This window comes from Penicillium antarcticum, assembly GCF_028974205.1.
Source record: "Penicillium antarcticum strain IBT 31339 chromosome Unknown utg000010l_segment0_segment0, whole genome shotgun sequence".
In the NCBI taxonomy this organism is placed as follows: Eukaryota; Fungi; Ascomycota; class Eurotiomycetes; order Eurotiales; family Aspergillaceae; genus Penicillium; species Penicillium antarcticum.
Window position 1 is genome coordinate 219464 of NW_026695308.1, and position 12321 is coordinate 231784.

The 12321-nt window shown below is 46.6% G+C and overlaps 3 protein-coding genes across 3 annotated transcripts; 2 read left to right on the top strand and 1 right to left on the bottom strand.

Annotated features, from left to right (window-relative positions):
• Positions 1–737: 737 nt before the first annotated feature.
• N7508_011089 (ATP-dependent helicase dcl2) lies at positions 738–4644 on the bottom strand (the record flags this gene model as incomplete). The annotated part of the gene is made up of 4 exons (XM_058469149.1): positions 738–3150; positions 3212–4210; positions 4274–4409; positions 4458–4644. 4 exons carry the CDS (start codon positions 4642–4644, stop codon positions 738–740), a joined length of 3735 nt encoding a protein of 1244 aa, XP_058314127.1.
• Positions 4645–5466: 822 nt separating this feature from the next.
• Positions 5467–7412, top strand: N7508_011090 (uncharacterized protein; the record flags this gene model as incomplete). The annotated part of the gene is made up of 6 exons (XM_058469150.1): positions 5467–5665; positions 5715–5931; positions 5988–6312; positions 6448–6526; positions 6710–7250; positions 7304–7412. The coding sequence occupies 6 exons, from the start codon at positions 5467–5469 to the stop codon at positions 7410–7412; spliced, it is 1470 nt and encodes a 489-aa protein (XP_058314128.1).
• A 777-nt stretch (positions 7413–8189) lies between these two features.
• On the top strand, positions 8190–10726 carry N7508_011091 (putative dynamin GTPase; the record flags this gene model as incomplete). The annotated part of the gene is made up of 3 exons (XM_058469151.1): positions 8190–10049; positions 10113–10353; positions 10407–10726. The coding sequence occupies 3 exons, from the start codon at positions 8190–8192 to the stop codon at positions 10724–10726; spliced, it is 2421 nt and encodes an 806-aa protein (XP_058314129.1).
• Between the last annotated feature and the right edge of the window lie 1595 nt (positions 10727–12321).

Below are 12321 nucleotides of genomic sequence, written 5' to 3' on the forward strand. Positions count from 1 at the left end.
CCCATGAATCTCGACCGGGAGAACCGATTGCACCAGATATTGGCGAAAATCATATTCAAATTCCGGAGCCACAAGAAGTGTCGTCTTCAGTTGCTCCGGTACTATCTTTTACGCAGAGTCTTCGTGATACTTTAGTTGCAAGAACAGTTCAGGAGCTTCGAGACAACCACGAGTGCGTGCATGATCGGTGGAAATTTGTACGAGGGCCACATCGATGTGAAGAATGTTCCCATCATCTACGAGAATATGTATTTGAGTGTCGTCAATGCAGGCTTCAAGCTTGCAACCGCTGCAGAAGAAACAGACTTTAGTTATAGTGAATGGACGATTTTTGCTACTCGATTCTTCAGTTACACTGCTAGAGCATAAGATTGAACGCACTCTCCATCGTGTCAGGGCTTGCATGGCCGCAATTTATAATATTAGAACTCAGCGTCGCCCAATTTCATCAATGTTAATGTAGTAGAGATTTTGGCTTTTAAGTCTTTCGAGTTACGAATATTGTTGAAGATTATGTATCCAGAGAGTTTGACACAGCAACGTAGCCTTCAATAAGTTGAGTCCTCCTGCGGAGGGTTTAGTATTTTGATCACTCGCCCCAATAAAGCCAAATGGGCAGGACTCAGCTAAGATTGGTTCCTGTGTTGATGGTTCCAGGCTAGCAGAGCCTACTGACTGGATAGCTAGAATCTGATAAGCAAAATATTGACATCAATTATCCTGTCCTATTACTAACTTCAAGTTCGTGACAGAATCGCTACGGCCGCATCGGCAGCTCGCACAAACGCTTCATTCCTTGATGAACAGTGATTGATGGACACCACTTCTTCGCCCTTCAGCCAAACAGAGATATCGTGCAGACCATCCTCGGTTTCTTTGGCACGGAATTCGGCCTTATGAGTAGCCGTAATACGATCGAGAGCACTTTTTGGGTGCTCTAACTGTACATCTTGTTTCACAAAATGCTCAAGGTAAACCATCAAGTGGATACGTTCTAAAAAGCGCTCGCACGCATCCAGATCGCCTTCACTTTCAATAAAAATCGCCCCAATAGTGCTCTCAATAATATCTGAGTAGAACTTAGGTGCGCCTAGGCGGGCAAGCGAGGCCCAAGGATATGAGTGCCCACTTTTTAGATCTTCCTTGAGTCGATCACCAAGCATGCTATAGATCTCATTGCACGATGTCTGCATCCTAACAATATCCGAAGCGTCATGTCGCATAAACATCCATAATGCGGTATCTCTAAGCTCAACGGTCGACTTGAAATTCCCTGCCGTCATCTCCCTTCCGTAGAAAAATTCTTCAGTGAGAGCGAAATCCATGCAGAGGAATGCCAAAAACTCGGTATTTACCAAGGCGGCTCGAATCTCTGTCATTCGACCTTCTGCAATCTTTGGACGTTGGGAATGTAGTCTTTTTGCAACGAGAAAATCCAAAACCGCATCTCCCAGAAATTCAAGTCGTTGGTAAGACCCAGTGGTTTGGTCTCTCTGCCATGATGGGTGGGTGAGTGCCTCCCAGATCAGATTTCGATTCTTAAATTTAAAATCAAGAAGCTGATCAAGTTTTGCTTCTAGGTGGATTGGGAATCGACATTTTTGTTTTTGTGGTTGCCGAGATGTTGGAGTGAAATCGGAAATCTCCGGTAGAAACTTGCCAACACACTTCCGCGCGAGTGACATCCCACCATGTTCATAGGCAGCTGCGATCAGAGCTTCAACCACATCAGCATGAATCTTTCTAGAAATCTCTTGCTTGGTGCCTCGGACTCTCTTCTGCGAGAAGATTGGATGTTTTCGCGTGATGAAATCGGCGCAGATGAAGTTTCCCAAATGAGCACGATGGGCCGCGTTTGTTAGTCTGTCGTTCGAGACTAGCAGATCTTTCAGCTTTGACAGGTAGCCTTCATGCCATTGTGGATAAGTGTGAAAGGCATGTATCGATATAAAGAATTTAATGAGCGAGTCGCCCAAAAACTCTAGTCGCTGGTAATTGATTGGCCATTGAGAAGAAGGCGATGTGAGTGCCTCCGCGAGAGAACTCAATCCGATCTCTGGCACACCTCCAAAAAGTTCAAGTTGTACAGATTGCGCCATTAGGTGCTGATATAGTAGTTGTATGATTGGTGGGATCAGGAGACTGGCCCGGCTCCACTCCCAAGGCAGGAAATCGATGGTGCATTTGGCAGCAGATATAAAGACTTTTTTGGTGGTAGACTGGCCTAGTTTCGCTTGCTGTAGGATATTCCGCCTTTTCTCAAATGGTTTACATTCAATCATAAGTCCCTTCGCATCCAAGTTTTGAATCCACCTCACAAAAATATGGGGAGCGGAATGCAGCATAGGGCTTCGGATGAACCCATCAGGGCAAAGGATAGGGACATGAGTTTGCTCACTTTGAACGGAAAGAGACCCTTGATTGATGTTAAGCCAGCACTGAAGCTCTTCTAGTGGGAGATCTGGAGTAAAAAATGGAAGAAACTCCGGATAATCTTCCTGTTGCGATTTTGAACGTGTCGAGTGAAACAATAAGGTCGTGATCTTCCGGATCACATGCCTCTGAAGCAGTGATAGCGCACTCTCAACATTGGACGGCTGCAAAGTTGCCGTAAACGTTGTTTGATGGTCCCAGAATAACTCCAGGCTCGCATCCAATGGTAGCTTCGCTGGTGTAAAAAGAGCCATGGTCAAATCGGGTCGAAAGTTTCCATTCTCAGAAAGCTCAAGACGGGATCTGTAGATGGGCCGCTCTGTCCAATGACCTGAAATTCCTTTCCAAAAGCTGTAAGGATCCACCACATGAACTAGTTCGGCAGCCACTGCGCTTTGCCGACTCAATTCAGCCCAGGAATCATCATGAAACAAGGGAAGCAAATGGTCATTGATGAGACCTTGCCGATGTAAAGCATGGACGGCCTGAAAAGCTGCGTCCTGTCGCGCTGACTGCTTTCTGGCCCACCAATGGCGCCCCTTCGCTATCCGTAACGAACAATCAACTCCACTCGGCAGATGGGCTGTAGATCGGAAGTAGCCTTCCTCATTACTCTCATATGAGAAACAAGGAGAATCTCCACATGGTGTGCCACTTCGCAAAGTTGTGCAGAAGTGGTATAGATGAGATATGGCATTCTCTGTTGTCAGCAGCGCCCTAGGGGAGGAATCACCTTATGTTAGCCAATCGGTCAGAGATCATGAGAGAGGAGACAAACCCTGTGTGTAAAAGTAACTGGAGAACTATTTCTTTGTGTTTCCCATCATCTACCTCCAATATTTGACGGTCTTCATGATGATCTAAACATATCTCCCCCATTTTCTTTTCAAGCTCATTCCATTGACGTGAAGCTAGGGAAAGACCATCACCTTCTTCCATAACGACGAATTCCGAAACATTCTGTCGTGCTCGACCCCGGCGTTGGATATAGGATGTAATGTTGTCTGGAACTTCGAATGAAACGACAAGATGACATGCTGGAAGATCAATGCCTTCTTCGAGCACATTGGTGGCGATAATCAAATTGATTTTGCCGCAGCGGAGCTCATTGACTGCTTCCTCACTCTTTTTGGAGATCAGAGAGTCATGTGTCGCCCAGGGCTCAGAGCGGGTCGAGCTGCTAACACAAGGCAAGCATCGAAACAGACCGCAGGTCAGCGGATGCTTATTAAGCAACACCGATAGAACGTAAGCAGTTGCTCTTTCTCGAACAAAAATGATTCCTGAGAAGTCTTCACAGGCTTTTCTGAACAAGAACAACAAGAGTTTCTCAACCTTATCGGACACATTACCGGGCGTTTGCAGTTGGACTTCAGGGATGTTTCTGAGCATCGTCATCAAATTTAAATATCTATGACTTGGCCACCAAGGTGAGAACGAATTCTCCTGGCCAGCAATTTGCCTGGAAATGTGATGCATATTGCTAGTGAGGAAGTAGCTAGAAGCCCACTTGCCTAATTGAACCCAAATCATTCGGGCCTTTGTAGGGAGACTGGAAACCTCATCGGGGATGCCACGGTCCCCGGATTCGCTGTCTTCACGCAGTTCCATGACAACGTCTTCCAAACGCCGGAAATGTGAAGGTAACTCTGCTGGGTCATCGTGATTTCGAGAATAGACAACCCTGGTTAGGTTCTGACGAGAACTATGCTCCGCCAACTCCTGCCGCTGAACCAAGGGGGCGCGGCAAATTGCATCCAAATTCTGTTCAAGTTCCCTTTGAGCCTCATCAGTATGCTTTATATATCAAGATTATCCTTTTTGTTCCTTATTCGCTCACCGGACTTTCTTTGGATCAACCGAAGCTGTCAAGCCAAGAATGCTTGGAACGTGAGCAATGCCGTTCTCAGATTTAACTCTGTGATAGAAATCACGCATGATACGGTTCCCCGGATGAAATTTCATGCAATGATGAGCTACACTATCGTCAGTTTTGTTAGGTAGCAGTTCGATTTTATTCTCACCTTCATCAAAGACCAGCAAAGCCAGGCTTTGCAATTGAATAAAGCCATGAGTGAGCGCATCGGCAAGGACAGCATGTGTAGAGAAGACAACCTTCGATCCTTGAAGAGCGGTGTCCCAAACTTCTTGATTGCTCCAGCCGTCGACTCCGTCGTCCCCTGTCAGCATTCTCATACTGACTGCGGGCATGTGACGCGAAACATGTGTCAATTGCTGACTACACAACACTTTCGTTGGGACTAAAAACCAGACCATCTAAGGCAGCTGATGTTTAATGGCAGCTATCTTTTGAACTTGAAACATTTGCTTACCTGATTCTCAGGGCATCGTTCTAGTTCCGCCATGATCCGCATGCTAGCTCTAAATGTCGTTATTATCTCTTCTGTTGCCTGGTAGGGTGCCGTTCAGATCATACATGTATGTCTTTCCACAACCCGTCGGCATCTGAATGTTGAAAAATCAATGTGGGGCTCGATGAATCTCTTTAATGGGCTTAAAAACAAGTCTTACCACAGCTATGATGTTTTTTCCCATGCTCATTTCGAACATTTCCAGTTGATAGCTACGTGGCTGAAGATCGCCCATATTTGAGAAAACGTGAGTAAGTCCGATATGTGTTAACAGGAGTGATTCAATGCCACGGACTGCTGAGAGTTACGCCTCTTTAACCTTCTACGCTCGAGTATTGTTTGTTCTCCATGATCTGCTTTTCGCGCGACATGTGTCCACGATGCATATGATACGTCGAATCTGCACTCCCATTGCCAAAGTTTCTCAGTCTAACGCCAATCACGTTATGCGACGTGGATATGCGCTCTTGTATGCAAGAGAGTGTCCAGTCGGCCAGACGCACGGTTTGCTGGAGACGCCACATTTCCTTTCGCGAGCATGGCAATCTTTCTATAAATACTTAACAACTGATGCCAAACCTCGCCTTGCCGAAATTTACAATCGCTGCATCTGACACCTTATCGCTACCGTCTTCTTTGTCTTATTGTTCGTACATTCGACATGAGCAAGGATTCTGTGGAATTCATTCGAAAGCTAGTCGCATGTCCAGAGTTAACCGAGTCGGACATAGACGTTGCGCTTACCGCTGCTGGAGTAGACGAACTTTTGCCGGATGGAAACAGAATATTAGCCCAGTTGGGCTTGGCGGCCACCGGGTTCTTGATTGATTCCAGCATTGCCTTTATTGCGTTATCTCGAGGTATATATTGGCATTCTACTGCGAGCCTTTCCGAACTGACACCCTCGAGACTTTACATCGAAGCTCAAATCCCGTGTCAACGGTATCCAACACCGTGCAGACATTGCAAAGCGTACTGGCATTGACAGGCACTTGAAGTTTGATTCTCGGCCTGGCGCTCGCTCCTCCGGGGTTCTTGCCGTAGCAACAAGTGCCCTTATCGGAGCTATATACCTCAGAAAAAAGAAGTGTTTCATGTCTGTGGCCAAGGGTCTTTATTCCCTGGGGTAGGTCTACTCTGGTAAGTCCAAGAATATGCCGAATCGATCTCTAATTCGCATAGTGTCCTGGACGAGGATGTTGACCGATTTAACTTGATGGAATTATTCAAAGATGAGCAGAGCGATCTGCTGCTTACGCCTTCCTTGGTGGGGAATGACCCTGCCCAGACTAGCGAAGTCGATGTTTGGAGTCAAGAGATGCCCCCTTTACCGGATTTTCCGACCACTCCAGATCTAGGGGGTTTGTTTAACTTTGAGAGCCTTTACAATGAGAATGGACTGTTGAAAGATATCCTTCCAGATGGGCGTTCTTTCACCGGCCCGCGTTCGCAGTCTCATTTAACCGAAGACTCAGGTCGACCGGCGTTGGAGAGGCAGGTGCTTGAGGTTTGTCATCCTTCTGCGCATCAAGAAATGCATAATAGAAGACTTGAGGTGGATATTCCGCCTGGACAAGGTGAAAGGCATGCTCTTCCTCCCAGAGTACACGATAATCTCTCAGTTAATATTGAGTTATGTCAGCCGGATGGCTTCTCAGGCCAGCCCGCGAACCAACAATCCGCAAGTCGGCGTTTCCCATGCAAGCGGAAAGACGATAGCGGTATGGAGATACAAAATAGAAAAACTAAATGTGTTGGTGTTGACTTCAGGTCATCATTGTGTCGAGAAGCTGAAATGAGTCGGGCTCTGGGTTTGCCACCCCCTGAAGACAGTTATTTCAGGCCCAAAATTGAGAACATGCTACTAAATCTGGGTCGCGGAATGTTTTCCAGTCTATGTACAGTTCTGATTCTGGTCGGTGGATCTCAATCACTTGTTGCTCTTCGGGCGGCCCTGAAATACACGAGAGAGCTGGGGGCCCAAAGGCACAGCGTTCAAAGCCGAAGATGGGTATCACGTGACCTAACCATTCACGAACGCTTCGAAATCATCGGTGAAATCCAAGACAACACGGCATTTCTCCAGATCTTGCGATGCAACCATATCCTGCACCTCTACCGATGCACCGGCAGTCCTGTGGGGCGCACCTCGAAGTTCGTTATAGAGGCAGCGTCACACGATGAGCTTATTGGTCAGCCGAGAGCAAGAGGCAATCCGAGGAAGATTGAAGTGGCTACAGCAGTCAACAAAATGATGAGGAATATTTTCCCGGATCTGGAGCCGGACTCAGTTCTCTACAGGAGGAAGCGCCGTGCAGTCTTAGAAATTCGCAAATTTGGACAACGTCTACACAGTTTAGCCGAACGCTTCGGGGATGCTGTTCTAAGCTTACTTCATTTCGATCGGTCCGGTGCCGTGGCGGGCCCCATGATTATCGAAAAACTGTGAGTCGGGCTCACTCATTATGATTATGGCGAAATGTGGACTGACTGTCAAGTATCCTTTCTCCGACGGATGAGACATTTGAAAGGTTTGTGGAGATTCTGGAGGAATCGCAGGGAAAACCTTCTTCGGGAGATCAGCTGGGCGGCGAAATCTGCTTTTGAGCACCTCCTTTATGAAGATACGAGGCGGCAGGATCTTTTTAATTTAGAAGAGATGGCACCTGAGGATATCATGAAATTGCCAAAAGGCTCGCAGGAACTCCGAAATCTCTTGCATTAGCCAACTTGTCTTTGAAGGGGCAAGTAAATCCATAATATGCGTTTTTTTGTTTTCCAAATGCGGCGAACCGAGTTCGTTCCATAGCCAATCTGCAGATCTATTTCCGAAATGAATTAAAACAGTAGTCTGTTTATAAGACCGAAAAAGGGAAAGCGTACACTGGGAGATCTTCAATAGCCGATCGACAACTACTGACGAATGAAAAATCATGTCAATCAAAGTTGGCAATGAATTGGTTTTTACAGTAACAGCAAACATTCCTTCCTGATTATAAGGCAAGGAGACCACGCCCTCTTACCTACGCAATTGGAACGGCTACCCCACCTCCTCATGGTACAGGCCACAGTGTTTGAGATGAATCACGCCAAAGAATGGATTTTGTAACGTCAAGAGTTAATAGGTGAGACAACATGGAGCTATCAAGTAAGGGCATCAAAACAAATGTGGTGGCGCGTTGATATGGTATGCGACGTAACAGTGGTACGAAGGTATCTGCGGTATAAGAGGTTTTGGAAAGGGATGGGCGGTCTTTGAACCAAAATTACTCAACAATATAAATATACGGGTCTCGAAAGCTGCCCTCATATAAGTTAAAACTTTCAGTCAATATTTCAACGACATCGACCACTCCATACTCGTTCTGAAACATCAGCTTCGCCATGAATTTGACACAATTCAAGACAGAGGCACTCGAAAGCTTATGCACTCAAGAGCAGCTAGATCTTTTGGACTCCATCGACACACTCCGATCGCAGGGCATCAGCCACTATGTCTCCCTCCCGCAGATAATTGTCTGTGGAGACCAATCTTCCGGAAAAAGTTCCGTTCTTGAAGCTATTTCCGGCGTCTCATTTCCAGTGAAAAGTAATCTATGCACTAGATTTCCAACCGAATTGGTTCTGCGAAAGAACTCGCAAGTGGGAGTTCGAGTTTCCATTGTCCCTCATCAATCCCGCAGTGAGGCAGAACAGCATTCGCTTGGCAGCTTCTGCGAACAACTTGATGGATTCGACGGCCTTGCGGGTTTGATAGAGAATGCAAAAGCGGCAATGGGCATATCTACCCATGGAAAAGCATTTTCGAATGACCTACTGCGGGTTGAAGTCTCAGGCCCGGATCGGCCACATCTCACGATTGTCGATCTTCCGGGCCTCATCCACTCGGAAACACGGCAACAGTCGGCAGCCGATGTTCAGTTAGTTCAAGATGTGGTTCAATCGTATATGAGAGAACCACGAAGTGTCATCCTTGCTGTCGTCTCCGCAAAAAATGACTTTGCGAACCAGATCGTCCTACGTTTAGCGCGGGATGCTGATCCTTTTGGAATTCGGACTCTAGGCGTTATCTCCAAGCCAGATGTACTGGTACCTGGATCTGAGAGTGAGGCTTCGTTTGTGTCGCTTGCCAAGAATCAAGAGGTGGAGTTCCGTCTTGGGTGGCATGTTTTGAAAAATATGGATTCGGAGAAAGGCCAGTCAAGTTTACTTGACCGGAACATCCAGGAATGCGAGTTCTTCTCCCAAGGAATTTGGGAAGAGCTTCCACGATCACTTGTGGGGGTGGACTCGTTGAGAATGCGTCTTAGTGGCCTGCTGCTTGGTCAGATTGCAAGTGAACTGCCTAGCCTCATCGACGAGATAAATGCAAAGGTCAATTCTTGCCGGTCGCAGTTGCAGAAACTCGGCGACCCTCGTGCAACTTTGGATGAACAAAGGTCGTATCTTTTGCAGATCAGCCAAGCATTCCAATCTCTTGTCAAAGCAGCCGTGGACGGCACTTACAACGAGTCTTTTTTTGGAGATGCGAAAACCAACATTGGCTACCAAAAGCGTATCCGAGCAGTCACTCAGAACCTCAATGAGCAATTCACGAAGAAGATTTCTCTGCGCGGCAATTCACGCCACGTCCTCGAGAACGAAGATCAAAGACCAATCTCCAAGCATCAAATTCCTATCACACGAGACGAATATGTTCGGCAGATTGAAAATCTTCTCAAAAGGACAAGGGGTCGAGAATTGCCTGGAACCTTTAATCCTATGATTGTGAAAGATTTATTCCAAGAACAATGCACCCCTTGGGAAGACATAACACAAAGCCATATTGCTGCGTCTTGGGGGGCTGCAAGGGATTTCCTTCAACATGCAGTCTACCATGTGGCAGATGGGGCTACTTCGAAAACCATTTTCAACAAGGTGATTTTGCCAGCTCTGGGAAGTTTACGGCATGAACTGGAAAAAGGGAGTAAAGATTTTCTCCTGTCGCACCAACGAGGTCATCCAATTACCTACAATCACTACTTCACTGAAACACTCCAAGACACTCGGGCTGATCGCCAAAAAGAAGCGTTTCGCGAGGCTCTACAATCATATTTTGGCGTTGATACACTTTCAACCTCCCACATTGTGGAAAACACCATCAATCTCCGAGGTCTTTACAATTCTCTTCTTCAGAAGACCATACCAGATATGACACGGTTTGCTTCAGAGGAGGCACTGGACTGCATGCTTGCGTACTACAAAGTAAGACCCGCGACTCTCATACTTTTCCAAGTATCCTATTAATTTGGGTACTGCCAAATATAGGTTGCACTGAAACGTTTTGTTGACGACATTGCCACCGAAGTGATCGAAACAAAGCTTCTCAGCGCACTGCCGGCACTCTTTACACCTATAACTGCGTTCGAGATGCCTGAAGACTTAGTCACTGAAATTGCTGGAGAATCGGAGGAAAGTCAAAGTCTCAGGGAGCAATTGAATAAAAAATTGTGGATCCTCACGAAGGGTTCTGAAACTTGTCGGCGCTTCGTTGGTATCCGAGGGCCCGGTAAGGGAAACGAATCCACGGTAGATTGTTACACACACTGACCAGCCCATCAGAGTCGGACGACGACGTTGGGGCTAAGATACAACAAAATCAAGATGCATTGTCGGAGAGCTCATTTAGTTCAGTTGGGCCGCCTGAAGAAGCTGTTGCGAGTGTCTCTGAGTCAGAAAACGAACAGCCCAGATCACCCAGTCCTGCGTCACCAAACCAAGTTGCCAAAACCGAGTATGCCATTCAGCAGTATAGTACAGAGCCGGAGCTGCCTAAAGCTACTGTCTCATCCACGAGCGCCAAGAAGAAGAAGAAGAAAGGAAAGGTATCCTCCAAGCATCAAATGTCCTTCGATACCTCTTGTGAGCATCCTGTGGAGTGAGTTTGAAGACATCGGAGAGACTTTTACAGTTTATCTATGAACATAGGCAAATAGTAATGCGTATCCTGAGGGTCTTTGTTTTTCTATGTCTCACAAATCCCACATATTCAAGAAAGCAGATTTATCTATTGGTTTAATCCCTTTGAAGATCGTCTGAAAATTTGAATGACCTGTCTCCGCAGATCTGGTGCAGTTCGTGCGATGCAGTGCGGTGACTGCTGTTTGGTTAAGAGATCAAGGTTAAATGTGGCCCGTTCAATGGTTCGTTTGCGCTAGGTTGTTCGATTCCGCGATGGCGAGCTATTCATCTGCGGTGAACGGGGAAGCATTCAACTCGTGCTTTTAGGTTACCCAGGATGGAGAGTACTAAGTAAGGAGCTTTGAAGAAAGAATTGCGACGCGTTCATTAACATGTCAACTGTGTTAGGGGGGCCCGGACAGTGCTTCACGGAGCAAGACGGTGGAGGCTATCTTAGACTTCGATGAAGTATCTCAACGGTTTCAAATCAGCGCGCCATGGGAGCAGGGTCAACGTAACTCTGGCACAGAGGCCACGATAGGCCTCGGCAATGGTCTGAATTTGCTCAGAAAGTACTCCCTTCGCTTTCAGAACATTAGAGATTTTTGGAACCCTGATGCTTGCCATATCTGCCCCTCGTTAGAAGACTATACGATTTAACCACGAGCGGCTACAATACCGGCTGTTGAACCTGTGTCTCGTAAGGAATGGCTAACGACATGTCTCATACCCGTGTGCCCAACCTCATCTACTGGCACGGCCGTATAGATGTACAAGTATACATTATGACTGCTAATTTTCCTAAAGAAACCAAACACGACAAAATCTTCATTTGGGCGTCAGTGCATTATCTGGCGGTGTGTTTGATGATTCCTACAACTATAATAGCATCTGATTGTTGCCACAAAGAACCGCCATGTCATATTTCTAGTTCAATGTAATACAACACGCAAAATTAGAAGACGGTTCTGGTTATAAAAAATTCAGCATCATAAAATAAGGACGCAATGGGGAGATAAAGTGAGCTTCGCAAGGCAAATAATTGATGGGTGGTGAGGAAAAATGCTACGGGCAATCACAACTTGCGGGGCCGAGCTACATTAGTTATTTGACTTGCTACCGGTGATCGATTTACGGTGTGTGTGGTTCCACTCTTTTACAGCCACGACTGAGATGACCCGATTTGCTACTTAATCTACAGTAGAGAGTCGCCATTTCTTTTCTGAGACCGATACTTTTCCTCCCATCATCTACTGCTGCTTTGGTCCTGCTCCCGGCACACAAGTCACAAACCTCCTCAGCGTTGAAAGGGCTTGTTGATAGATTGCCTGGTCAAGAACCTCCATGTTGCCGAGTAGGCATCTATTCGCTCAGCTAGTTTAGGTGCCTGGTTCTAGACCGTGTATCTGCCATACTGGTATGGTCAGCTTCTCGTATATCCCTGAAACGAACGAAGTGAGAGAAAGGGTTTTTCGAACTGAAGGGGTGGTATTTTACCACTCAGTGGATATAGGAGTGGAACGAAAGCAATGTGCACAGCTTCAAAAAGTATCGGAGCGGACAGAAGATAGAATGT